At 47.6% G+C, this 24929-nt stretch overlaps 1 protein-coding gene across 1 annotated transcript; it reads left to right on the forward strand.

Annotated features, from left to right (window-relative positions):
- Positions 1-27: 27 nt before the first annotated feature.
- On the forward strand, positions 28-22095 carry LOC139797994 (neurotrypsin-like). Its single transcript, XM_071748091.1, has 18 exons — positions 28-165; positions 1542-1736; positions 2283-2444; positions 3595-3814; positions 5877-5922; positions 7196-7432; positions 8819-8942; positions 9650-9825; positions 10287-10434; positions 11220-11398; positions 11752-11893; positions 12929-13131; positions 14008-14149; positions 14408-14613; positions 15141-15219; positions 15538-15660; positions 16149-16429; positions 18050-22095. The coding sequence occupies exons 4-18, from the start codon at positions 3743-3745 to the stop codon at positions 18358-18360; spliced, it is 2469 nt and encodes an 822-aa protein (XP_071604192.1). The 5' UTR covers positions 28-165; positions 1542-1736; positions 2283-2444; positions 3595-3742; the 3' UTR covers positions 18361-22095.
- The last annotated feature ends 2834 nt before the right edge of the window (positions 22096-24929 follow it).

Here is a 24929-nt window from a genome sequence, read left to right on the forward strand (position 1 = left end):
ACAACTCAGTGTTCCATTGTTTTGGTAAAAAAATGAAAGGGGGAAAGTTCAGATATGGAGTGATACTGAAATCATGTGATTATTAGTTGTGACAGGTTATTTTTTCACTAGAGTACCACAAAACTGAAGGCAGGACCTTGTTTCTTCAGGACCAGTACCTAATGGGTAAGAAAAATGTATTGCATCAGGAAACTAAGAATGTGGCCACTGATACCACTAATTTTGGGGGTGTAAAAGGAAAGCAAAGAGTAAGAGAGGAGCCAGGCACACACAGGCTGAGTGGTTACCAACACCTGGCTGTAGAGTTTGCATGGAGCTGGAGCTGCCTTCTCTGGAGCCCCAGCCCAATACCTGTTAATCACATAAATATTGTTCAAGGGTCCATTTATTGAAGCAGTTTTTGTTTGGCTGTTACAGTGGCTCATTAGGGGCTTATCCCACAGGGTAGCTTGTTCTGTTGTTGCAATTATGGCAAAATTGGGTCTTTCAGGGGAGTTGGTAAGAACATGGTGTCCACATCTAAGTGTGACAAAACACTTCTAGTTTGACATTTTGCATTTTCAGTCACAAAAGATGTTCTGTGAGTAGAGCCACTTGCTGAGTCTCTGTTTCTGAAGGACACAGGTTGGGAGTGAGGAACTGGTGAATTCTAAAGTCACAACTGTTGATGATGTTTTTTCTTTATTTGTATTAAAAGTGTAGTTTTTCACCTCTTAATGGCAGCTGGGCTAAATGTACCAAAGTGTCTAAGCAGCTGTCTCTGCAAGAGGCTGTAACAGAAATCAGTACTTTTTGCTTGCACTTCTACTGTAAAAAACCTTGCACAGCTTTTGCTACTCTGGACAACTGTTTTTGAATTTTACTGCTTTACACTGAGTGTCCCAAGCTCAGTTGTTGGGGCTTTTCTTCTGGCCTTTTACATGTCCACTGAAAGCTTAAGATTACTCTGCTGAGGTATTGCAGTCCTTTAAAGAATGCATTAATTTGGAGGAAGAAGGAAGGAGAAGGACTGCCTTTCAGGTGCACCCAGGTTTTACAGTGATTCTTTTTGCAGCTCTTTTGGCACAGGATCCCACACTGTAGCTTAAAAAAAAAATCAAATCTCCAGTTACTGATTGTCCTTGGCAATTAGAGCTGCTGCCATTTCCCCACATCTCAGTTAAGCTTCTGTTGGGTGTTTAAAGGTGTTCTGTGACACACTTAGAGTGGAGGTCATGTCCTTAATACTTCATGTGTGTAACTGCAGGGAATGAGGCTGCCTTCTGAGAGTCAGGGTTTGTACCACCCCGTGATGCTGTTGCTGGGGAATAAATGCAACCTGGGTTCTGGTGCTGGGTAAGAACAGTGCTGCAGAGACCTGAGGGTGACTGCTTGGTGGGGAAAGAATTAAACAAAAGCTGAGTAGGTGTTCTGCTCTGCTAAGTAGGATTTACAGGGTTTAAGCAAATCTGCTGGAATTCCTTGATCTTACCCCTGTTCCTTAGGGCTTGAGTGTTACACCAGCTCTGGGTACCATTGCTATTAACTACCTCTATTTTTAGGCTTTCCCTGAAGATCTCTGGTGGAGGAAGCATTGCTATTTCAGCTGTTTTTTTATGGACAGTTCAGGAGAAACAGGTTGAATTCCAGAGAGCCAAGAACATGATAAAAGATGGTGCTTCTTGTTCAGAACAATCAGTACCAGAACAATCTGGAGAAATTGAGACAGGAGGACTCAGAACTGAGCTTCTATCTGGGTGAGGAGGTGATTTCTGTTAAACAGTGAAGTCAGGTTGTTTCCAGCTACTTCAAAATTGCCCACACAGGAAAGTTCAAGATCTGTTTTCCCAGTTTAAATATGTTACTATCTAAACTGGCAGATGGGTACAATTTCCTTCTTGATCTTCCACTTTGGAGAGGTCCAGGTAGTAAAGAGAAGGTTTTGAGAATCTGAAATCTTCCTTCTCAAGAAAATAGCACTACATGTGCCAGGAGACCAGGGGGAGTCTTGGCAAGAAGGAAACAGCTCCAAAAGAGGGCCCACACAGAGGAGACAACTACAAAACCCACTATGTCTTGGCACAGTTTCTTCATTCCAGAAATTGAATTCTAGACTTGAACTTAGGGTTGCTTTTGGTGCACTGGTCTGTGCTTCCTTTAAAATCACTTTATCTAGGAAAGCCTTGTCTTGAGAGGGAAGCAACTTACAGGCTCCAGTGAGAGAAATCCAGGGCAGGCTTTTGGTAGAGGTTTTAGACCCTATTAGTACGTGTCAGAGGTTGAATGCAGCTGTTTCTTTCCAGGTCAAATTGACTGTGTCCAGAATGCACTGTGGTACAAACCCACCCCAGACAGGGCTCCCTCCTGCCACTCAGCAGCTCCTCTAAAAGATCCATCATGTGCTGGAATTTCCTTCCATTTGATGAGAGACTTGAGGATGAGGCAACACAAAACTGTCACGTGAAGTGAGTAATGGGCAATAAGTGAGGGAAGGAAAAAAAAAAAAAAAAAATGGCTTTTGTCAAGCCAATGGGTTTTTATCATCCTGTTCCTTGTTTTTATGCTGAAGGTGTCTTTGGAAATGCTGCTTGGCAGACTTGGCCAGAAGTCAGCTCATTGCTTGAGGTGACCTTCATGTGTCATGCTGCAGAACACCAGGAGTTAATCCCTCAAAAATCAGAATCTAAATCTAAGAAATGCCCGTTGGGCTGAGTTTGAGGAGCAGCACAGTTAAAAAAAAAAAAAAAAAAAAAAAAAAGAGCCAAGACTGAACAGCTACAAATTGACCATTTAAATTCTTAGATGTGAAAATTTAAAAAAATTTTATTGTATCCTCTAACCCAAATTTATACAAAGGAGGAGTTAGCTGAAAACACTTAAAAAAGATAATAACCTTGTTTATAGCAATACAGTAATGATCAACCCTCTGGAGAGCATCCTGGACAAGTGAGTAGGGTCACTTGAGAGCCCAGGGTTTAGGAGACACTTGCTGGAAAAGCTCTCTGGAAGCAGCAGCCAGGAAAGCACGATGCAGGGCTGAAAATTGGGAATGCACCCTGGAGAGGGCTGTGCCCCCTGCGGGTTTTCCACGGGGAGCTGTGGAAGCTGCTTCACGTCGTGTTTTCTGGGTTCAAATCTGAGCAGAGTTTGACCTCGGGAAACCTCAGGTTAATCGAGGTGGGAAGGGGGGGGGGGTGGGGAATAAAGTCCAGATTCCTTCCAACCCAGCCTAATCTCCGGCAAGCGTGCACGCACGTTTCCTTCTCCAGGGTTGGTGCGGGAAAGTTTTGCGAGGGGGGTGCAGCCCCAGCTCCCCCCGCAGCCGGAGCGGGACCCGGAGCGGCGGGCAGGGGCGGAGAGGCGGAGGCTGAGAGCGGGAGCGGAGCATCCCCGGGCACCCAGAGAGGGAGGGGAGAACGGGCTGAGCCCCACCCGCCTGCCTCCTCCTGTCTCCTCGAGAATTTCTGGGGAATGTTCTCCTCCCTCTCTCAGGGCGAGGAATCGAGGAGAAGAGATGAGGAGAGGAAGGAGAAAGTGAAATTTTAAGATGCTGCTGGGAAGTTTGAGCCTTTCCCTTCCCTCCTCCCCTTCCCTCCCCTCCCTTTCCCTGCATAGCCATGGAAGAGGCGTCGCGCTGCCTCCGGCGGGCAGCACCTAGTGTCCTGCTCCCGGGAAAAGCTGGCTGCACAGCCTGGGGAGCAGGCAGCAGCTGAACGAGGATGTGAAGCTCTGAAGAAGCTTCTGCCCACTTTGCCCGGGAAGGATGGAGATCTCCAGAGCACTCGGGGTCCTGGTGGAGCTGGCGAGTCTGTTATCCTGTGTCAGGTGTGTGGAGGTAAGAAATGGTTATTCTTCTGTCTGCTGGTGAGAAGTCACATGGCTCTTCCAGTATCTCTGCTGTCAGTGGATCTCTTTCTTACTTGAATGTGTTTCCCAAAGGGCTGGGGGCTTGGGGAGGGATTTATTTCCTTGTGCATATGAAATTCAGAAAAGGAAACAAAGCAGGGAAGTGGGATGCAGAAGGGCTTGCAGATGTCTCAGCTCAGGTTTCCGATGTTTCTCCAGCACTGCAGTGACCCTGGCAGGAGAGATCCTTTGTTTCTGTTCTTTGCTGAGTGACTGATTGCCCCTCTTGCTGTTGTGGACAGATGATTGATAGCCCCGGGGGCCTGGGGCAGTGACTGCAGCACAGGGTGGTTGCACTGAAATTTGGTGGTGGTGATGGTCAGTGCTTGGGGGGGATTTTGGAAGCTGCTGTGAGAACTGGCAGCAACTAATGCTTCATTAGAAGTGGAAGCACATTACTTGGACTGCAATTCTTTCATTTATGGTCCATTTCCAAGAAGAGCAGGTTCAGGCTTTCATATATAGCCTGGTTTTAGTCCAGCCCATCCCTCTGTTGCCTTCAGGCATTCCTGTGTGTGCAGGTGCACACTAAGAGCTGGGAGTCAGGGGACCTGGATTACAGCTCAGGCACCTGTTTGGTGCAGCCACAGAAGCCTCAGCTCACTTTCCTCTCTTTGCAAAGAGCTTTGAGATTCTCAGATCAAGGACTTTATCTGAGTCCTTCAGCATCATTGGTTCACAGACCATTAAGTGGGCTTGCAACAGCCTCATGCCTGCAGAGAGATGGGTTTTGTTTTTGGCTGAAAAATGTTTTTCAGCTAAATGCTGCTTTATTTTATCTGTGTGTGCCCTTGTCCATGCAGACCTGAGGTCTGATCTGCTGTTTCTGCACATTCTGATTTCTGGAGCTTGGCCATGGTTGTCAGCACCTGCTGGACTGTATTCATAAGCATGGCTTGAAAATGACATCTACCACAAGTGGGTGTCATTCTTGTCAGGTATCTGTGGGACCTCTCTCTGCTTATTCCAGAGATGGACTTAGTTTAATTCCAAATTTTACTTTTCTCCTTTTCCAGGGAGAGATGAAGCTGGGGGGTACAAAATTACTGCATTTTGAAGTAAAGCCAGAACAATGTCCAACAGACAGTACTCTTTGTACAGACACCTCCAACTTCTTCCTAATTTAAAAGTATCAGAAATGTTTGTTAAAAAGTGTTTAGAAATCAGTTGATCTACCAGGAGCTTGCAGAAGCACATACAGTTTCTTCTTTCCACTCTGGGTCTGTGCAGATCTTGCAGCTGCCTGAGTTGATGGAGTGATGTTGAGTGGAGATCCCTGTCTCTCAGCCAGCAGCCAAGTTACAGCCCTCAAAACACTGCCTGTGAGAGGAAACACAGTTTTGGGGCTGGATAGGATGCTGGAGTTCCAAGGACGTTGCCTCATATTATTTTGTTTTAGCTCTTTAACCCCATTTTATATAATAATAACGTAGATATTATCATATTCTCAGGTACTAAAACCAGAATCCTTGAAAATCCTATTTGGATTTTCTTCTTTAGTTGTTCCCTGTTTTGTACCCAGATGTTTAATAGTATTTTAACAGGGATACCTGAGGTATCATCCATCCATGCAGTCACATCCCTTGTTGGGATGTTGCTGCTGTGCCCATGGGTGGCTTGCCCTGTGAGCAGAGAGAGAATGAGTGGTTATTCATGCTTTCTCTAGCTGGTAACAATTATTTTCTTTTAGCTTTTCTTTCCATAGGCATCTCACTCAGGCTCCCAATGGTATTGGTGAAGAACAAGCAGAGCCCTGTAGATGCAGAGCTTAGATCAAGGGTAAAGCTTTGCTGGCCAGTAATTATTCACTTTGTTGTGAGTGGGCAAAGCTGTGATTGGGTTTGCAGAGGAGCAGTGGGAGAGCAGGGCAGAGGCTGGTTACTGGGGTGTGTTTGCCTAAAGCAGCAAAAGGCCAGGCTGCTTTTAGGACATGCCCGTGTTTATTTCATCGGATAATAATCTCTCTGCTTTTGCTCTGTTTCTTTTCCCAGGCTTTCCTGGGATCCCAGCCCAAACAAAACCATTTGCAGAGTGCAGGTAAGAACAAGAAGTTATTAATTCAGTCATCGGGCAGAGTCTTTCCAGCAGTGGTGATCTGAGACTGTAGGTACAAGGAACCACTGCTACCTGGCACTCCTTTCTTTCCATCACTTTTCTCCTGCCTCAGTGGCTGTTTATTTCCTTCCCCAAGATGGCCAAACCACTTTCTTTTCTTTGTGTCTAACACTCTTGTAGTTCCTTACTCCCTCCTCCATGTTAACTTTCATCTCTTTCTCTGTCTCCCTCTTTTTTTTTTTTTTTGCACACTCCCCTTTCCTCCACTCTAATAACTACTGAATTCTCAGACACCCTCTCTGAGGGTTCCAGCTGATGCAAAGCACACGTGATGCTTTCCAGAGATCTACCCCTAGCTGATCCTTATTTCTCTACCTTGCCATTACCCCCTCTGGGACTGCCAGTGGCCAGAAGGCACATGCCATGAGGCAGAGTTCCTTTGTACCCCTGCTGGTTGCCCTGCCTGTCTCTGTGGCAGGAGGGTTTTCTGGTGGTATTGTCTGCTTTGTGTTTATCCAGTGAATAAGGCAGAGAACTGTTACCTCTTTCTGAGTCTGCTCTGAGTCTCATCACACCCATGTGATGCACTCTAAGAAGCCCACCCTCACAGAGAACCCTGACTGTTGGGGTTTCCTTGCATGAGGTACTGGCCTGGCACATTGGCACCTGCACTTCTCCCCAAAATGGGTTCCTTTTCCCTTCCTCTGCATTGGCCAAGTTGAGATAAGCCAGGAGGTGTGGGGTGATGTGGGCAGGGAACATACAGACAGTGAAACACAATCTCATTGCCCACCTTCCTGCTTTGTAGAATGAAATTATAGCCAGTTTTAAATTCTGCTCTGTTTCAATCAATTTGGACGGAGCATTAATCTTCTAAAGAGCCTGGGGTCAGGTGTAACAGTGCCTTATTCAGGTGCCAAAGCTGATGGGGAAGGAAGTGGAGGAGTGTGTGCCAGGCTCCAGTGCTTCCTGAGCATCTATTGAAGTAAGTGGAAATGGGAACCAGATCCAATTGTCCATGTTTCCACCCAGAGTTAACACATTTCAGAGGTCTGTCTGGACAGCTGATGACTTCCAGATCGATTTGGTGCACATTACACACATCCTTTGAGCAGCAGCTGCTTTGCAGAGTGACAGAATGGAAACCAAGCCAGTGTGCAGGAGGTGTTCCAGGAGATGAGCTGCTACCTCCCACCTTGCCTGAGCCTCTGGTGCTTCCAGTGATGCTAACTAACATCTCCCCTCCTCTTCCCAGCCTCCAGCCCGTGTGGTGTTGGACCCCTGGGCTATTACAACGGCTCCCTGGCTGTCACAGAGGCCGGGGCAGAGTGCCTCAGCTGGGCAGAGTTCCCTGATTATGTCCAGCAGTACCCGGAGCGTGGCCTGGGGGACCACAACCACTGCAGGAACCCGGACGGGGGCTCCACTCCCTGGTGCTTCTACCGCCTGGCCTCAGGGGGCATCGGCTGGGCCAACTGCGACTGTAACCAAGGTAAGGGCACCACCTCCCTGCCTGCACCCGGCCTGCGCTGCCTCCGGGGGGAGCTCGGGGCAGGAAGGCTGCAAAAGCAGAAGGTGGGAGAAGCCCGGTGCAACAACTGAGCTGAGTGGTCGAAATAATTAGGATCAGAGGCGAGGGTGGTGTGGGAGAATTAGAAGCACAGGATCATGGAGTGGTTTGGGTTGGAAGGGACCATTAAAGGTCCAAGCCCTGCAGAGAGCAGAGGAGAATGTCTGTATGTAGTAGAGGGTGGATTTAAACTGCTGTAGCCATAATAACCTTGCATAGAAGGTTTTCTTCTCATACAAGGACACTTCTATATTGTTTTTTTTAGTGTTCACTTATGCCACTCTAAAAACAGTTTAAGTTATGTGGAAAACAACCCACTCCTGCTCCTTAAGTGTCTGTATCAGAGCTCTCCTCATGTAAGTGTAGCAGCTCAAATATCACAAGGAAAAATCTGTGGCTAGATTTGTAAATCTTCTGTGGCAAGGTAGGTCACAGGCTTGCTTTAAAATTCCTCATGGTGCTGACACAAGGACTGCTGCTTACATTGAAGCCTACAAGGGAGCTGAGCTCTCAATGCACTGACTCTAGTGCAGCATTCTTGAAAATGTTTTGTTTGTCCTCTTGTTTCCTGCCTGCCCTTGCTTTTCCCACCTTTTGCAGAACAGGTGAAGTTCCACTTTAATAAATGAAATGACAGAGCCTTCTCCCTTGCCTGTGGAAGTGCTTTCAAAGGTGCCTTCCTTAGAGTGAAGGGTACAAAACTGTGCTGTGTGCCTGCACTGAGGTACTGCACACAGAAGGTTTATCCTTCTCCAGTACATAACTGAGTGAGGAGATGTGGTTTCTAACCAGTGGTAGATACTTGTGGTAGGACTTGGTGTGGCATCTGCATTGGCACTTGCTTTTCTTAGAGAAATTAAAGAGGATTCACCTGCTCTTACTGACCATGGAGCTGTAGCTGCAGTGATGCTCACAGGTGAGGTGCTTGATGGAAAATAAATCAGTGGGGAGTCAGGAGGAATTAGAGAGCCTGCCATTTCCATAGCCCTTTCCAAGGTGTGATGTAGAATCATCCTCATTTCATAGAAGGAGAATCTGGGAGCTGTGGCAGAAGCCAAGTTTCCTGCCACTGTTACCATGGCTTTGGAATGAACATCCTCCCAAACAGCCACTGCTGGGGCTGGGAAGGTGCCACATCCTGCACTCCTTCACACAAGTCACTTCAGTGACAACACCAGCAAAACAAAGATGAGAAAAGCCAAGGGCAGTTCAAGTCCAAGTCTTGCTGCTCTGAAACCTCCCTCAGAAAACAGCAGTGGTTTTGGTTTGATTTTTTTTTTTTATTTTTTTTTTTTGTCCTTTTGGAAGGTGCTGTGCGGTTGGCTGAAGATAACAGTGTGGAGCTGTACTTCAGTGGGCTCTGGGGCACCATCTGTGCTGACCACTGGACTGACTGGGATGCCAGTGTTGTCTGCAGGCAGCTGGGTCTCAGGTGAGAACCTGGGGCTGGTTCTGAGAGCTGCATGGTCCCGTGGCCTCTGACAGTACAACCTCTGTGGGTACAGTCTCTCTGGCTGGGGCAGAGGGGTTTGTTCTGTGGGCTCATGTCCCACTTAGCTGCATCCTTTTCTACTGTTTTCTTTCTGTGGCTATGCCCTACCCCAACCTGTATTTTCAAGGATTTTTTTTTGAGCTGTAGTTTCTGCATGGTGCTCTGGGCTGTAATGAGTGAGGTGTGAGATGTTATCCCCTTTTTAGTATTACCAGCTGGAGTTACTGTAGTAATCTGATAGGAATTTTGAAAGTCTGAACCCTCTCTAGAAGGTTTTTGGACCTTCGAAACTCCAAATATCAAGGGGATAAGGACCACAGAGAGGGAAGAAGGGGATTTGGAGGTGATTTGGATGTTTGAATCTGCTGATGGATTTGTTCACCACTCTCAGTGCCATTTCTGACCAGATCAAACCCTCTGCAGGAAGCAGAAAGACACAAAATGGGTTAAATGGTGGGAAGTGCTGTATGCTTGCTTCTGCTTTCCCTTTAGACTGTAAGAACCTCCCCTTTTCTTCACTCCCATCAGCTGGGTTCATGGGGATGTGCAATGCCACAGCTGGGCCTGAGAGTCCCAAGCACTGAGGGGCAGTGGTCAGTCAAGCAGTACCACAGCATGTCAGTGCTCTGCTGCTTCCTCTGTTTCAGTGAGATTGGCACAGCTGGGAAGAAGAGCCACCCAGGGCTGTGGCCTGTCCCCCTGCACCTGCAGTCAGCAAACTGCCATGGGGATGAGCCAGCCCTGCTGCAGTGTGGCTACCAGGAGGCTGTGGCAGGAGCCTGTAACCAGGGCAGTGCTGTGGTAACCTGTGTCCCTCCAGAAGGTAAATCTCCAGGGAATATTTCGCCCCTGTTTCCAGCATCAGTGTCCCTGGGAAGATGGAAAGTCTAAGGCTGTGGAGAGGAAATTATTAGAGCATGTTCTTCTTTCACCTGCTATTCAGGTGGTTGTCTTCCTTCCAGTGGAAAATGATCCATCCTTTCCCAATCCAAAAATATTCAGATGCTTCTTTCATCACTGAAAGGTGGCTCTTGCTTAAGACTAATCCCCTTTTTTAGGAATCCAGATGTTTGTCTCCAGGCAGCAAAGTCCTTGTCACTGCAGCAGCCAGTTAGTGAGCCATCCCTGGGCCAGCAGCAACCTGGACCTGTGGGCTGCACTCTGGGATGTTTTGGGGGGGGTTTGGAGGGGAGGAGGTGGTGGTACAGTGGGACAAGTGCATCCCAAGAACTTGTGGCTGTGTTTTGTCTCTGTTGGGCTCTCTTTCCCTTTCTTGAAGCACAGGTGTGGGTGCCCCGCTGCGTTTGGTTGGGGGAAAGGAGAGCTTTGAGGGACGAGTGGAGGTTTACCACGATGGCAAGTGGGGAACCATCTGTGATGACCAGTGGGATGACCTGGATGCTGAGGTTGTTTGTAGGCAGCTGGGACTCAGGTAATTTCCCTGCTCTATGTCATGGGGTGAATGAAGAACAGGAGAATGGGTCCCTGCTCTGTCACACATAGCCCGGAGAAACCCTGGGAAAGATAATTCTGGAGCATTCACCCCCTAAAGGGGTTTTGCTCTTCCTTCCTATCAGTTTTATGGGTTTGTGCTGTGGAAAAAAAAAAAAAGAGTTGGTGCATCCCTATATAAAGTTTGCTTGTCTTTATCCCTGTTCACTATTTTTGCACACATCCCAGTGCAAACATTCTTGGCCTCAGTGATAACTTGTCATGGTGATTTCCATGTGGGAACTGCACTTGTTTACTTGGTTAAGTTTAAACACTCCAGTTTAAACCTCCAGTTTCACTGACTGCCCTTATTTTCTTCAGTTAGCAACACAGCACAACCCCTTCTTCTGTCTGCTCTCCAGCTCTTAACATGGGAGCTGTTGTATACTGAGCCCTCGTGAAAAATCACATCCTTACACAAGTGCTGATGCAACTCTGAGATCCCTCAGACTTTGGCAGGTTTTTTGCCTGTCACTGAGGCTGGGACATCTCTGTCCTCAGGATTCCCCAGGTGTCTGAACTGTTCATTGTGGGCACGTTTTTGTTCTGTGTTGGAAGGTGATCTTAAAAAAAGTTATTTTGGTTGACAGTGGGCAACACCACAGTGTGAGACATTGTCAGATCATCTGTGGGAGGATGCTGGCCCAGCCCTGGAGAGAGCCTGTGCAAGGCAGACTCTGGGAGCACAAGATTTCCTCACTGTTCATCTCTCTGTGCCATCCACAGTGGGAACCCAAAAGCCTTGTCGTGGGCTCACTATGGGCAAGGATCTGGCCCAATCCTGCTGGATGAAGTGGAGTGCTCAGGCAATGAACTCTCCCTTGACCAGTGCAAGAAGAGTGACTGGGGACAGCAGAACTGTGACCACATTGAAGATGCTGGAGTCTCCTGTGACCCTTTCACAGGTACAGACCACTCCTACTCTGGTCTCACAGGTAGTTCCCCTGCTTCAGGATCCTGCAGGGCTTCTACCTGAGGTTCCCCCAGGAGCTGCCAGGTGTGAAGGCAGAGAGCAGGCAGCAGGTGGGAATGAAGCAGAGCCAGGCTTGGTGGCATTCCCATGGCTTTCCACAAGCTGAGCTGAATCCTCCCCTGACAGATGCTGGAGAGAAATGAACGTCTGTTTTTTGAATACCCACAGAAATCTGCATCTTCAGTTTCTTCCAGGGCTGCACAGAGACTTCAGGAGTGGGGCAGAGGCTGCTGCTTTTCCTCCTCTGCTGAGTGCTGATCTTTTCTTCTCCCCCTCCCCTTGCAGAGGGCACGGTCAGGCTGGCTGGTGGGCACAGCCCCAGGGAAGGCAGGGTGGAAGTGTACTACAACGGAGACTGGGGCACGGTGTGTGATGATGGCTGGACAGACCTCAGTGCCCAGGTGGTCTGCAGGCAGCTGGGCTTCAGGTAGGGCTGAGACTGCTCATCCTCTCTCTGCTTTCTGGTTTCAGAGGTTAGGTTCCATCCTCCTTCACTGGGCTGGCTTTGGTAGGAGAGTTACTGCCATTATCCAACTTGATTCAGGAAGGATGAGTAGGTATACACATCCTCTTCCAGGGTGAAAAAAATAAATCTTGTTTATCTCTGGCCTCAGCCTATTTTGAAAGCACATAACAGGCTTGATGCTGTCATCATGAATCCCTCAAAGTCAGGAAGTTCTCTCAGATTCCCCTTAAATTTGCAGCTCAGCACTGCCCCCACCTCTGCCCCCTCAGCTGAACACTGTCACCCATCTGCTGTGTCAGATAAACCCATCTCCTGCTTCAGTACCTGAATGCAGACTATCAGGACAAAAAAGAGTAGTATTAGGGATTTTCTTAATGCTTTTATTTCAGTCCATTGGTGAACTGTTGTTCTCCAGTTTTGGGGAAGAGGTAAAATCAGGATATTCTAGTCTTGAAGCTAGCAAAGAGTCTTGTGGAGTTTTTTTCATATGTAAAATTCCAGCTTTAGAGACTAAAAAAAGACTAAACTAAATTGTTCCTTTTGTGTTCAGCTGCATACTGTGTTTGTAATGCTTTGTAGTGCCCAAAAGTTTGCAGTTTTCTGCATTTCAATTCAAGGTACCCACTTCCCATAAAAGAAGAGAGACTTATTTATAGGTGGTGGGGAGTTTTTATGGCTCCTCTGCTACTCTCTCCCCAGACTGAGGTACCTGGTGTCACATCTATAAAGCAGCCTCTGTGGTATGTCTTGTTCCCTGTGCTACTCTGCACCTTTCACCAGACACAAGGAAAGGGCCTCCCCAAAAGCTGGAGCTGGTGAGATGTGCTCACAGCTGGAGCTGTGAGATGTGCCAGCTTGGTGGCTGCCATCCTGCCTGTCACTGGCTGGTTTAAGGCCACCCCTACCTCAGCTCTGCAGGGGAGTTTCCCTTTGGGCCTCAGCTGTGGGATCAATGGTTATTTCATGAGTCTGAAAAACTTTGTTTCCTTCCTCTAGTGGTCCTGCTACCCTGGCTTCTGAAGGAGACTATGCTGCTGGCCAAGGCTTTATCTTGCTGGATGATGTGGCTTGTGTGGGGACAGAGCTGTCCCTCCTGGACTGTCCCCACAGCAACTGGGGGCAGCACGACTGCTCCCACATGGAGGACGTGGGAGTGCGCTGCTCCCCCGAGAGCAACACAGCCATGGGTGGCAGCCTGGGTAAGTGACCCCCTGAGTGCCCAGGGAGGTGACACTGCCTGGGCTGTTCCTCTGGAAGCTCTGGCAGATGTGGGAGTTTTCCTGAGGGGACTGCTTCTTGAGAAGGGTTTTTAGGAACACAACCTGGCTAGACCTGTAGAGAAGCTGGGAGTGGAGAGAATTGTGTGGGCAGGCTCTGAACAAACCTGGGGGGCTGCAGAGTGCTGCTGCTCAGTGATGAGCTGCCTGACCCCCATGTCTGTGGGGCCTTGGGACCCCTTTAACAACACCCCTCAGGAAACTGATGCAGTTACAGCAGTGTCACACCTTGCCAAGACAAGAGGACTGCAGGTGCAAGGGGCTGTTGTGTGGGAAGTTGCACTCTCTTGTGTGGGTGGCACACTTTTAATTAAAATTGTGAATGTATCTTGAGTTAGCATCATTTCCTGATGCTCTCCACTTGCCCTGCTACAGGAGAATTTCCAATTTGTCAGAGATTTTTGATTGAAATAGACAGTATCCAACTTTTTTCCCTGGATGTAGAATTCTTCTGCGTAGAATGCTGTAGTAATTTTATAATTTAATGGATTTATTTCCAAGGCATGTTTAAGCTTGTCCACTCTTGGCTCAGGAGTTAATAACTTTCCTTCTGTTCTTGTTCTTTTTACTTAGCTTTCACCATATGATCCACTAATGACTTACAGCATGTATTAAATAAATTAGTATGTATGTAATCTTCTGATGCAGGATGCAGGTGAAATGAGGGACACAGTCTTCATATAGAAACACTTTTTTTTTTTTTTTTAAAAAGCTTGTTCATCTTTTCCTCTGTTGTGGGCACCTCAGAAGGCTCCCTGGTGTTTGTTCCTGCAGTGACCTGTGTGTTTCCTCCTGCAGGGCCCCCTGTGAGGTTGGTGGATGGAGAAAGCACCAAGGAGGGACGGGTCGAGGTCTTCCTGAACGGGCAGTGGGGCAGCATCTGTGATGAGGGCTGGACAGACAGAGATGCTGCAGTAGTTTGCAGGCAGCTGGGGTTCAGGTGAGAGATGTGGTACATGCCAGCTTACAGACAGAAACAGAATGACTTCTGTCAGGACCTGCTGCTGGGAGCTTTGTTTCTTAGTTTTGGCATAGCTGCCCATGCTTGTAAGGTGCTGTTCTCACAGTGCCTTCAGCAAGCACTTCACTACTGCTTGTGGAGTGACACACAAATATGATTTCTCTGAAAATGTGCTGGTGCATCAACTTCACCTGCCTCCTGCTCACTGCAGATTGGGCTCCCTGTCTCTAATTACAGTGGTACAGCAAAAGCCAGGGCAATGGCTTATTTTGGTGAAGGCCATGGGCCCATCCATCTGGACAACATAGAATGCAGTGGCACAGAGCCCACCCTGGGGCAGTGTGTCAGGCCTGACACCAGGATTCACAGCTGCTGGCACAGTGAGGATGCTGGTGTCATCTGTGACTATGTGGAAGAGAAAGTCCAAGACATCAGGAAAGCAGGTGATGTGCAAAGATGTTCTTCCATGCAAAAATCATGGGGCTGCAGCATTTCTGTATGCTTTTATGCTTTTCCCTTGTAGTTTTTCTCTTCTCTGGCTGAAACTTCACCCACAGAATAACCACCCCTGTCCTCCACCTCCTACTTTTGCCTTGGTTTAATTGTCTAGGAGCACAGAGTGCTCCAGACTGAGGAGCTCCACCCATGCCTTTGAGCCTGCAGGACTTCCCCACAGCCAGGTCACTGTACCCCTCCTTAGGGCTGTAACCACCAGCATCCTTTGGGCTTTAAAACACTAGGAAAATAGCTGGAAATAGGGAAAATAGCTGTAGAGGTCCCATCCCTGGCATTAGGCTACAGGTCCTGGAGGTTACCACCTCCACCAGCGCTGAGGGACTTCTAGGACTTGCAGATTCCCAAGACAATCAACTACTCTGGAGGGCAACACCCTTGGGGAAGGCAAATAAATGGTGCTGGGCTGTGGGACAGCTGAGGGTTCCCACCTCACCCCTCTCCCCTTGCTGTGCAGCTCCAGAGTCCGGGCTCTGCGGGCTGCGCCTGCTTCACCGACGCAAGAAGAGGATCATAGGTGGAAATAAGTCCCTCAGGTACTTACCCTCTAACTGCTGGGGCAGCCAGAGCTGGGAGGTGCTCAGTAATACTTCCTTCCTTTTCTAATAATGATTTTGGAGCTTGATCAGAACCACTGTGCCTGTCTGGGGGGGCAGTGCAGGCCAGCTGAGCCTACACGGGACAGAGTGGACGGGACAAGTTCTTCTCTGTTTGTGTGACACCTCTGACCACTCTGTTCTTCAGAGAGGGGTGGCCATGGGCAGTGCAGGCCAGGTGAGCCTGCATGGGACAGAGTGGACAGGACAAGTTCTTCTTTTCTGTGTGTGTGACACCTCTGCCCCTCTGTTCCTCAGAGGAGGGTGGCCGTGGCAGGCCTCGCTGCGGCTGAAGGGTTTTCGCCAAGATACTCGTCTGCTGTGTGGGGCAACACTCATCAACAGCTGCTGGGTGGTGACTGCAGCCCACTGCTTCAAAAGGTGAGTTGGTGAGGGATACTCAGCAGCAAACACAATCACCTCACCCAAGGCTGTCCTCCCAGCCCAGTGGAAACACATAAACCAAGTCTCTAAACCAAGATTTTCAGGTTATGATGTGATATTGAAGGATTGAAGGGGGTGACTCAGTATAGTTTTGCCTTATTCTTCACTGCTTACACGCTGCCCTCTTGAAGGCTTCGCAGCTTCAAGGGAAGCAGCATTTTGCCATTTCTCAGTGCTTTAAGGAATTATGCACAGAAGGTCACATGCCTGTTGCAGCTGACATAGCCTCTTTTTTGGTACATGGGATAGTCACTGATCCCAAAAACCTGGCACTGTCACATCTGCTGGAGAGGTCCCACAGTCCTGTAGCTGGCAGTGTTTCAGCAGTTTGTCAGGAGGTGGCTCAGACTCATAGCAGCCCCACTTTCCTGACTCTGACTCTTTGTGAGTGGGAGTATCAGGATCCTGTGTCTTTTCCTCTGCAGGTTTGGTGTGGACGTGCGGCACTACGTGCTGCGGGTGGGCGATTACCACACGGGAGTGAAGGATGAGTTTGAGAGGGAGCTGCCCGTGGAGAGGATCATCCTCCACAGGAACTACTGGGCTGGCAGCAATGACAATGACATCGCCCTGGTCCGGATGAGGGGCAGAGAGGGGCACTGCCTCTCCTTCAATCCTCACGTTCTCCCTGTCTGCCTGCCTGACAGGAGAGAGAAGTCTGACATCAACAGGCAAGCCTGCATCATCTCTGGCTGGGGTGACACAGGTAAGGGGTGGGGCTTTGAGGAGCAAAACCAGTGGGGGAGTTTGGATTCAGGAGCCTACGTGGCTCCTCAGTTAACTTAAATCTGCACAACTCAAGGCTGAGGTCTTACTGCTCTCACTGTACCAGTGTTTGGTGTCAAGCAGCAGAGAGCTGAAGTGATTTTTGTGCCATGGTGTTTTCTTCTGATTTTGAGGCTTCTCAAGCCTGTCCATGGTGGAAGTTTGGTTGCCACATCATCCTTTTGAAGCTGAGGGGGAGAGGAAGGCTGCCACCTTTCTTCCCCCTTCTACATTCATGTTTGCCAGCAGCAGACCCCTTGGGCAGAGCTATGTACAGAGCCTGTGTTCAGGGTGGTCCCCATGTTTCCATGACCTCCTGCCTTCTTCATGATACCACAGTGGTGAAGCAGAGGCTTAGAGGGGGAAGGAATCTCTCAGATTCACCCTGCTCAATCTCCCTGGCTGTTGATACAGGGACAGTTGGAGTCTGAAGCTGATTTCTGCACTAGATTCAAGACAGCCTCTACCTGTCCTCTTGCAGGACATGGCTATGGAGCTTTCTAGGTAAGGTGGAGCAGGGAATTCTAGAAAGTATGAATTGTTAAATACATAACTCAAGGTCATGTTTCAAAATGCTGGGCTTGGGGAGTCTTGACACACATACATTAGCAAGGTCTGGAGACAGCTTTGAACTCTAAACCAAGCTTTATATCCCAGCCCAGTCCTCCCCCATGTGGGGCTGAGAGATGCAATGCTGGCTTTGGGGCTAGGAGGCCTTTCTGGGGCTGCTGTGACTGGGGTGAAGCCATATGTTCAGAAAGACCAAAAGCCACAGAGCCCCAGGACCTTTGCTGCTGCTTTTGGACTTGCCCATCCTCCCCAGCTGGTTCCCTGGCTGGCACCCCAAGCCATTTGTTTCACTACAAATATCCACTTTCTCTTTGGAGGTGGCTGTGCCAGGTGCATGTGTCATTTTGGGGAGAAACAGGGAGGAATCTAGCCATGTAACTCCTTCAGCTGTACTGGGGTTTAATGGCTGGTGGCACCAAACCTGGCTTTCCCCAGGAGAGGTGCAGCTTCCTCCTACCTTGTGGACTTACTCTAAACCTTGGGCACAGAGCGCTGATAGAGCACAGGAACCTCACATTCTGAGCAAGTCTGGGGTAATAAAGAGATGTCAGCAAAGAGAGACAAGTCTGGCCAGAGAAGAAGTGAGATCCCTTGGAATATTTGGATGTCCCTGAAACATCTACTGAAACTTCTCTGGACAAATATCACTGCATTTACTCTATTGATAAAGCACAGAGGAGGAAGCAGAGGCTCAGGCAGGTGAAATAAATTGAATGAGAGTAATTGTTGGCAGAACCAGGAGCAAGACTCATCCTTTGATCTCACCTCTTTCTAACCTCTTCCCCATTTCTTTGATCTCACAGCTCTTTTTCTGTGGGCTGGCTTGGCAGTTGTGTTTTCTGATGGCTCAGAGATGCTGAGCTTGGCCTCTTCCTGTGCCGCAGCCTTGACGTTAAATGTCCAAAGGTCTGGTTTTGTGTGGAGCACCTTTGCTCCAGGTCACTGGTGTTGGCTGTACCTGAACTGGTCTGGCTGGTCTGTTCTGTTCCAGGGAAGTCCTACTCCAGAACCCTGCTGCAGGGGGTGGTGCCTCTTCTCCCCAGGGAAGACTGCGAGGTGCGGTACGGGCAGAAGTTCACCAGCCGCATGATCTGTGCTGGGAACCTCTCTGAAGACAAACGTGTGGACAGCTGCCAGGGGGACAGTGGAGGGCCACTCATGTGCCAGAGGTCAGAGGGACGTTGGATCATTCTGGGGGTCACTTCCTGGGGTTATGGCTGTGGGAGAAAGGATTCCCCTGGTGTCTACACAAAGGTCAGCAAATACGTGCCCTGGATCAAGAAAGTGACCAAGATAAAATGAAAGCACCTCAGCTCCAGGAACTCCAACGTGGGGTCCTTCTGTGCTGCAGCAGTTCCTGGCCTCTGACTCACTGGTGAAAATGTATTTTGTCCTTGGACACTGGCAAAAAGACTTTAATGTAGAAACGGGAGAAAAACTGATTCTTTTTAAGTCTTTGGTTTCACTTTAGTCCATAATCTCTGAGCAGGGAAAGCAGCTGCAGGCTGGTACCAATGATCAGTCTACATTGCTCTGACTCTGAGTCCTGTCATGCAATCGCACCTGGTCTGGCACACAGAAATAGTAGAAGTGGAGAGAAATGGAGAAACCTGTAAAACTGTTCCTGTTTTTTGTGTGTTTGCACACCTGAAAAACACTGCAAGGAGGGGCGAGATGCTTGGAAAGTGGCACCAGGCTCTGGCGGAGTGGAAATCTTCACCTATTTTTTCATAACAGGTCTCTTCCATTCCAGGAATCAGAAGATGTTACCAGGCCAGCAGCTGGAAGATTTCTTTTCCTTCCTTGTTCCGTCTCTAGGGGGAACCTTCTCTCTTCTGCTTCCAAATGATCCCTTTAAAGTGTTTGTCCCTTCCAAGATCTGCTTGTCCCTTCTCTTGTAATCCTGTATCACACATTTCCAGCTGCCACATGCTCTGGTTTTATTGCTGCATTCCCAATATAGTAGTTCTTTTGGGTTTGGGGTTTTCTTTTTTTTTTTTTTTTTTTTTTCCTTTAAAACAGCATTTTCTAAAATCAGTTGTTGGTATGAGAGTAACTTCATTTTTTAAGAGACAATAGCTTTCTTGTGATTAGTAAAAAGAACTCTAAAATATGACCTCAAAAGGCTGAAAATAGACACGTTATTCTTCTTTAAATCCAAATGTAATGTTAATCTCAAACATTCAGGTGCTGAGTCACCATTTAACAGCCTTGTGAGGACTTCATCTTGGTACCTTTTCCACCACAGTTATTAGCTGCCCTTTATTTGTGATGTTAACCTTTAATATCTGTGTCCACAGTTCTCTCATGGAACATGAAAATACTCCCAGGGTGTAGATACAGAGCAAACACAGGGAGTGAGTAATTTGTTTGAGCAATGAGTGTGCTGCAAAGCAGCTTCCCACTTCTCTGAAATGTGTCCTCTTCTTGCAACCCCTGTGCAATGCTTCCTCTCTTCTTTGCACAATTTCTCTCTTCATTCCTCTCCATGGGAATAAAGTGGCTCAACTCCTGAAAACCTGCAGTGTCAGAACCCCTGTAAACTCCCCTTGGAGACAGCTCTGGTGTCTTGGTGCCTCTTCCCAAGGGGCTGGATGTGCTGATAACCCAGCTCAAAGCACCAGGCTGCTCCTTGGGCAGTGCTCTGCCTGGCTCTCTTGTCCTACAGCTGCTCCCAGAGAGTCCTCAGGGCACAAACTGCAGACTTCTCCTTATCTCCCAGAAATTAAAATGGCAGCAGGAGTGGGACAGTTATGTTACAGACCTCTGGGTTCAATATCAAGTTCCATGCTCTCAGCAACAGGACCCACCTGGGAAACACTGGGGGATTTGGCTTTTACCTGCAGCCTCCCCCAAGCCAACATGCTGCAGCAGCTCAAATCTACCTTGGGTGCTGTCACATCTCCAGTTTAACCTGGTTGGATCTTTCAGCTTGGACTCATGACCCCAACAGGCACAGAAACAACCAAAGGATTGAAACTCTGGGGTTATTTCACTTAAGCCCACTGGTTGCTGTTCAGGGGTTAGAATAAATTACCATGTAACATGAGTGAGACCCAGGCCCAGCATTGTCTTCTGAATTTCCCATGCTGTAGGTCAAAATAATTCTTTCTCCTGGACTTGTCACCATGACAGCTGTGAGAATCTTTGTAAGTAACACCCCATCAGCCCTGCATGACCCAGAGGAGGGAAGGAAGTGTCTGCTCTACTTCACCTAATTCCACACTTCACTGCTCCTGTGGGCAGGCCTGCCAGTACTCCCCTCACCTGTCCTGACCTGCTCCAGAGCTTTCTTTTTACTGTTTGAACTGGGACTGTGACCCAAACCAAACTCATGTGCTTACTGGGTTGGATGAGCAGCACTCAGCTGCCTGGGATTTGATTTTGTAGCTAATGTTGGCCAGCAGGAGGTGTTCCCAAGGCCAGTAAAGGTGAATTTGTTTAGAACAAGTCCTAACAGCCTTTCCTTTTGGAGAGATGTGTTCTTGGCCCATTTAACTACTTGCATTACTACTACTATTTTTAAAAATGGAAGTACAGGTGTGTGCTCCTCTAGGTGTTGTACAAACACTATGCACTGGGGTTTTTTGTGATTCTTTCTTTTCTGAAGCATGAGCATCTATATGCCTGGCTTTTAAAAAACTTTTTAATGTAACCAGCCTTCATCTTCCATATAAATGTTTAATCCCTTATCTAATCCAGCTAAGCTCTCAGCCTCAATATTTTCTGGCGATGAGAACCAATATAATTTTATTCCCCATAGCATGTAATTTCTTTTTATGGCTCCTGAATTAATTGCCTTTTGTTTTCATTGAATCCCATCTGTCCTTGTGCTCTCAGCAATGTGACAAAAGAAGGGGTCTGGCTTGACATTCTCTGTTGCAATTGTCCCTTTTCTAACATGGGGGCTCCTGTGTCTCCCCTCAGTCCAAGCTCTCTAGGTATCTGATACCATGCTGACTGCCTCTCCCTGTCTTCTCATTCTGCTCAATCTTTAAACTTCCAGAACCAGACCTGAATGCAGTTTTCCAGGGGAGGCTGTGCCATCTGCTGATTATTTTCAGTATTCTTCCTCAGGCAGCAGCCCCTCTTAGCTCAGAGTGCTGGCTGGAGGCTGGGCTGCAGCTCTGGGCACCTGAATAGCTGCAGAGACCTCTGCTTTGGCTGGCACACTGTAGGGCTGGTACAGACAGTCCTGCTTCACACCATCCACAGCCTGTTGGATAAGAGGATTGTTCATACACCATTTCCAGGAGCTGGGAGTGCCTGCAGCCTTCTGAGCCTTGTCTTGACACCACTCCAGGCTTTGGCCAGCTGAAGCTGGATGAAAGATTTATCCCTTTCCTGTAGCTGAACACTGTTCTGATGATTTCCATGAATTATGTTGTGTGCTGTAATTAGCCAGGCAGCTGTTTATTAATCTGAACAGGATGTCAATTACCCTTGTGATGCTTGTGCCCTTGTAGCAGAGAGTAACAGATCAGGTCCTCAAGGACAGTAGTGGAGACACTGGTGAGGAACCAGGAACATGGATATTTGCTGTCTTGGGGATAAAAGAGGTGGTGGGCCTGCATTTTGTCTGTCTTCCTTTCTGAACCCAATATCCTCAAGTCTCTTAATCCTAAAGAAAGAGCCATGGTGATCCATCAACCACTTGAAGACAGATTTTTATGTTTAGATTCAGCAATGGGATGGAAGCTTTGGAGAGAGAAACTGCACCGTGGTATTTAGCTCCATCTTGATGCTCACTGGGAGTTTCTTGCAGATAGAAGGAAGAGCTCAGCCCTTGTAGGTAACCAGCCTGGGACCCAGCCTGATCCACATCTTGTGGGCTGCATTTTTACATGCTAATACTTCATTCCCTGTGTAAAGGAGAAACACTTGCTGGTGTAGTAACCCACTCAGCCCTATGAAAATCCCTTTCTACAAACCAGAGGCTGAATATCTCTGAAACCAATCAAGTGCCAAAGCTTGTCATGTCCCCTGGATCAACACCACTGGCTCACAAGGTATGCTAATAAATTAATTGCACTGTGACTGTGTGGGTCTGTCTTATTTTTAATGAAGGAACCTGTTCCAAGGGCAGGTTTTAGAATTATTTTTTATACAGCTTTGAATTCAGCTGAATAAATTTCTGTATGAATGTTATTTTTGGTGCAGCTTTAATGTGCTAAAGCATGTTACAAAGTCAGCATTTTCTTAGCTACTTTTATAGTGAAATGCAACAGCTCTTCAAATGCCACTTTTTGTGGCCATTTGGAACAAGTATCTACAGATCAACTCGTTAGCATTAAAACTTAATTTGTTGCAATAGTTCATCTTCCTATATTACCTCTGACCAAAGTTTTTCTGTATTGTAGTCTCAGTCTGGGATTCATGTGTCACCACTCTGTCAATTAAAGCCAGTCCTGGAAAAGTGGAAGCAGAAGGAGGAACGTGGCACACACTGCATGAACTCCTACCCCTTGCCACTGGGATCAGCCTTGCTGTATAAAAAGGGCAGTTTTGAAAAACAGGTCAGCTCCTTGCCAAGTCAAAACTGTAGTTAAGGTTACAAGTGTTGTGCTTTGTGTTAAAGCACTCCACTGCTGCCTTCAAGTGGGGAAATGCTTGGGACGAGTGTGTGGCATGAGCTGAGTCACTTCAGATGAGAGCTGGCTTTGGATTTTGATAGTGAAATACAAACTGGGAGCAAACTGAGCATTACTTCACAAAGTTTTCTTACCTACCATGTTCACTGAGAGAGAGGAAGGCTGACATTCTCAGCACTGACATAAAAAAAATCTTATTTGGTCACAATTTCCTCTTTCCACTAGAGGAAAACAATCTACTCCTCTACACCCTGGGGTGCTGGGCCACTGCTAAACTGGCACATCTAGAGGGGGTAAAAAGCATTGGTATGAGGTTTCTCTGAGGTTGTATTTATGTACAGCAGTGAAAAGAGGAAGTAGAACCAGTAAAATAGATCATTATGAGCATGGATGATCCAGCCAGAGTCCTGATTTATGTTTTGAAAAACCCTTAGATTTAAGAGGTGCTGATGGAGAAGAGGATTAGGACAAAACTTCAGACAAATCAGTGAAATCCGGGTGCACCACTTATCTTCCCCTCCCTGCTTTTCAAATCCCACACATTCTGCCAGAAATAAAGGCACCTTTCTCTTCACAGATTTTCAAAATGAGCCTGGTCTTTTAGAAGGAAGAAACAACTGCTTTGGATCAGCTTTACCAAAAAGAAGTTGTGGAGCTGTGATGCTCTGATGTCAGCCAGATAAAAGGTGGTGTGTTTTTCACATGTTCATAGCTGAGATGGCCTTCAGACAAACTTGGGGGCAGGTGTGGCTTGAAGGGCTGAGCTGGGAGCAGGTACAACTCAGTGCTTCTGCCCCACACAAGAGACACAGGAGCAGGAATTAAAATTGCAGGAAATGAATCCTGCTGGGAAGTGTATGTCAAGATTCCCAGCCCTTGCCAGCCCTGAGGCTGAGGAGCCAGCACCAGGTACCTGTTCAGGGTTTCTGTGGGAAGAGCTGATGCAGCAGCTTGCTGCAGTGTTTTCCTGAGGTGCTTGTCTGGAGAGTGGGATCTCCTCTTCCCTGTGGAGATGGGGAGTGTGGGAGAGATTTGCTGTAGCAAGGTAACTGCCACAACTCAGCTAACCCTACTAGCACCACTTTTAAAAGTTTACACTTATTTTCTTTTCAAAAGCAAAAGAAAACCTCTTCAAACAAGAGCAAGACATTCTTCTTTGCAATTTAACTAATCTGCTCTGCTCAAAACTGGCTGTATGCAAAGAAGAAAATGTGCTTTAGGTGTTAGTCTCTTCTTAATTTCCTCCTCCTTGCTTGCATGTGGAGGCTTGCTGGAGATAAAGTAGGATTATAACCTCTGATGGTGGGATGGAGAGTCTTGTTTAAAAGGGGACAAATGCTCAGACTACCAAATCCCATGTGGATTTTTAGGACCAGTAACCAAACACAGCAGAGGAAAGCTCCTTTCCTTCAGGTGAACCATTTCATGATATATATTATGTAACCATCCAAATAAATGTAGGTTGCAAGATTCAGCCCCAACTGTAAGGATAGAACTACACAAATCTGCTTTTTTTCTCCCAAGAAGGCATGGGAAATTACCTTGGGAAGTGCATTAAATTGGGGATGGTAAGTTTTACAGGAATTTGTCACAGTGTTCTGCAGGCACATGGTTGAGGGTTATTATCTGCCTAAAAAAAGCTAATTAGCTTCTGAGCCAGCTCACAAAATAAACAGCTGCAGGTACCTGCTAGGGGCTGGTCACCCACCTGGAGAGGAGAGCTGAAAATAGAAGTAGCTGATTTAATCTGGGGATCCCCAAGTCTCCTAAAGGAGGGGGATCCTCTTCAAAGAGCTTCCTGAATGCATCAGGGCCAGGAGACCAACCTGCAGGGAAAACAAAATGAGACAAACATTCTGCAAGCACCCAGATAATTTGAAGGATGGACTGGTTTGTTTTACAGAGTACCCTGCCATTGGTCCTGCCTGCTCAAGATTGAGGAAAATACTTGTAACCTGAGAAATAGGAGAGGCCAGGCAAAATATCCTCAGTAGCCCTTGCAGGTAAAAGGCACCTTATGTTTTCTGAAGAGCAGTAGATGTGTTAATATGTGAGGTCTTAGCCATAATTGTTGTCTCCTGCTTTATAACAAGTAATTTTAACAGCTGTTGCAAACTGTTTCCCCACTGACTCCATTTTCCATGTGTGTGAGTGACTCAGCTCACAAACAATGAAATTTTGGATAAGGCTTTAATATCAGGCATATATTCCTACTCTGTAAGACTGCAAAGAGAGGACCTTGGACACCAGGTCTCCTGTGGAAGGGATCAGCCAAGGACT

This window comes from Heliangelus exortis, chromosome 7, assembly GCF_036169615.1.
Source record: "Heliangelus exortis chromosome 7, bHelExo1.hap1, whole genome shotgun sequence".
Classification (NCBI taxonomy): domain Eukaryota; kingdom Metazoa; phylum Chordata; class Aves; order Apodiformes; family Trochilidae; genus Heliangelus; species Heliangelus exortis.

Excerpts from the sequence above, each read along its gene's own strand:
- LOC139797994 (XM_071748091.1), top strand. The coding sequence starts at position 3,743 with ATGGAGATCTCCAGAGCACTCGGGGTCCTGGTGGAGCTGGCGAGTCTG. Across the intron at positions 5,923-7,195 it reads AAACCATTTGCAGAGTGCAG|CCTCCAGCCCGTGTGGTGTT; the intron begins GTAAGAACAAGA and ends TCCTCTTCCCAG. Across the intron at positions 14,614-15,140 it reads CCAAGACATCAGGAAAGCAG|CTCCAGAGTCCGGGCTCTGC; the intron begins GTGATGTGCAAA and ends CTTGCTGTGCAG.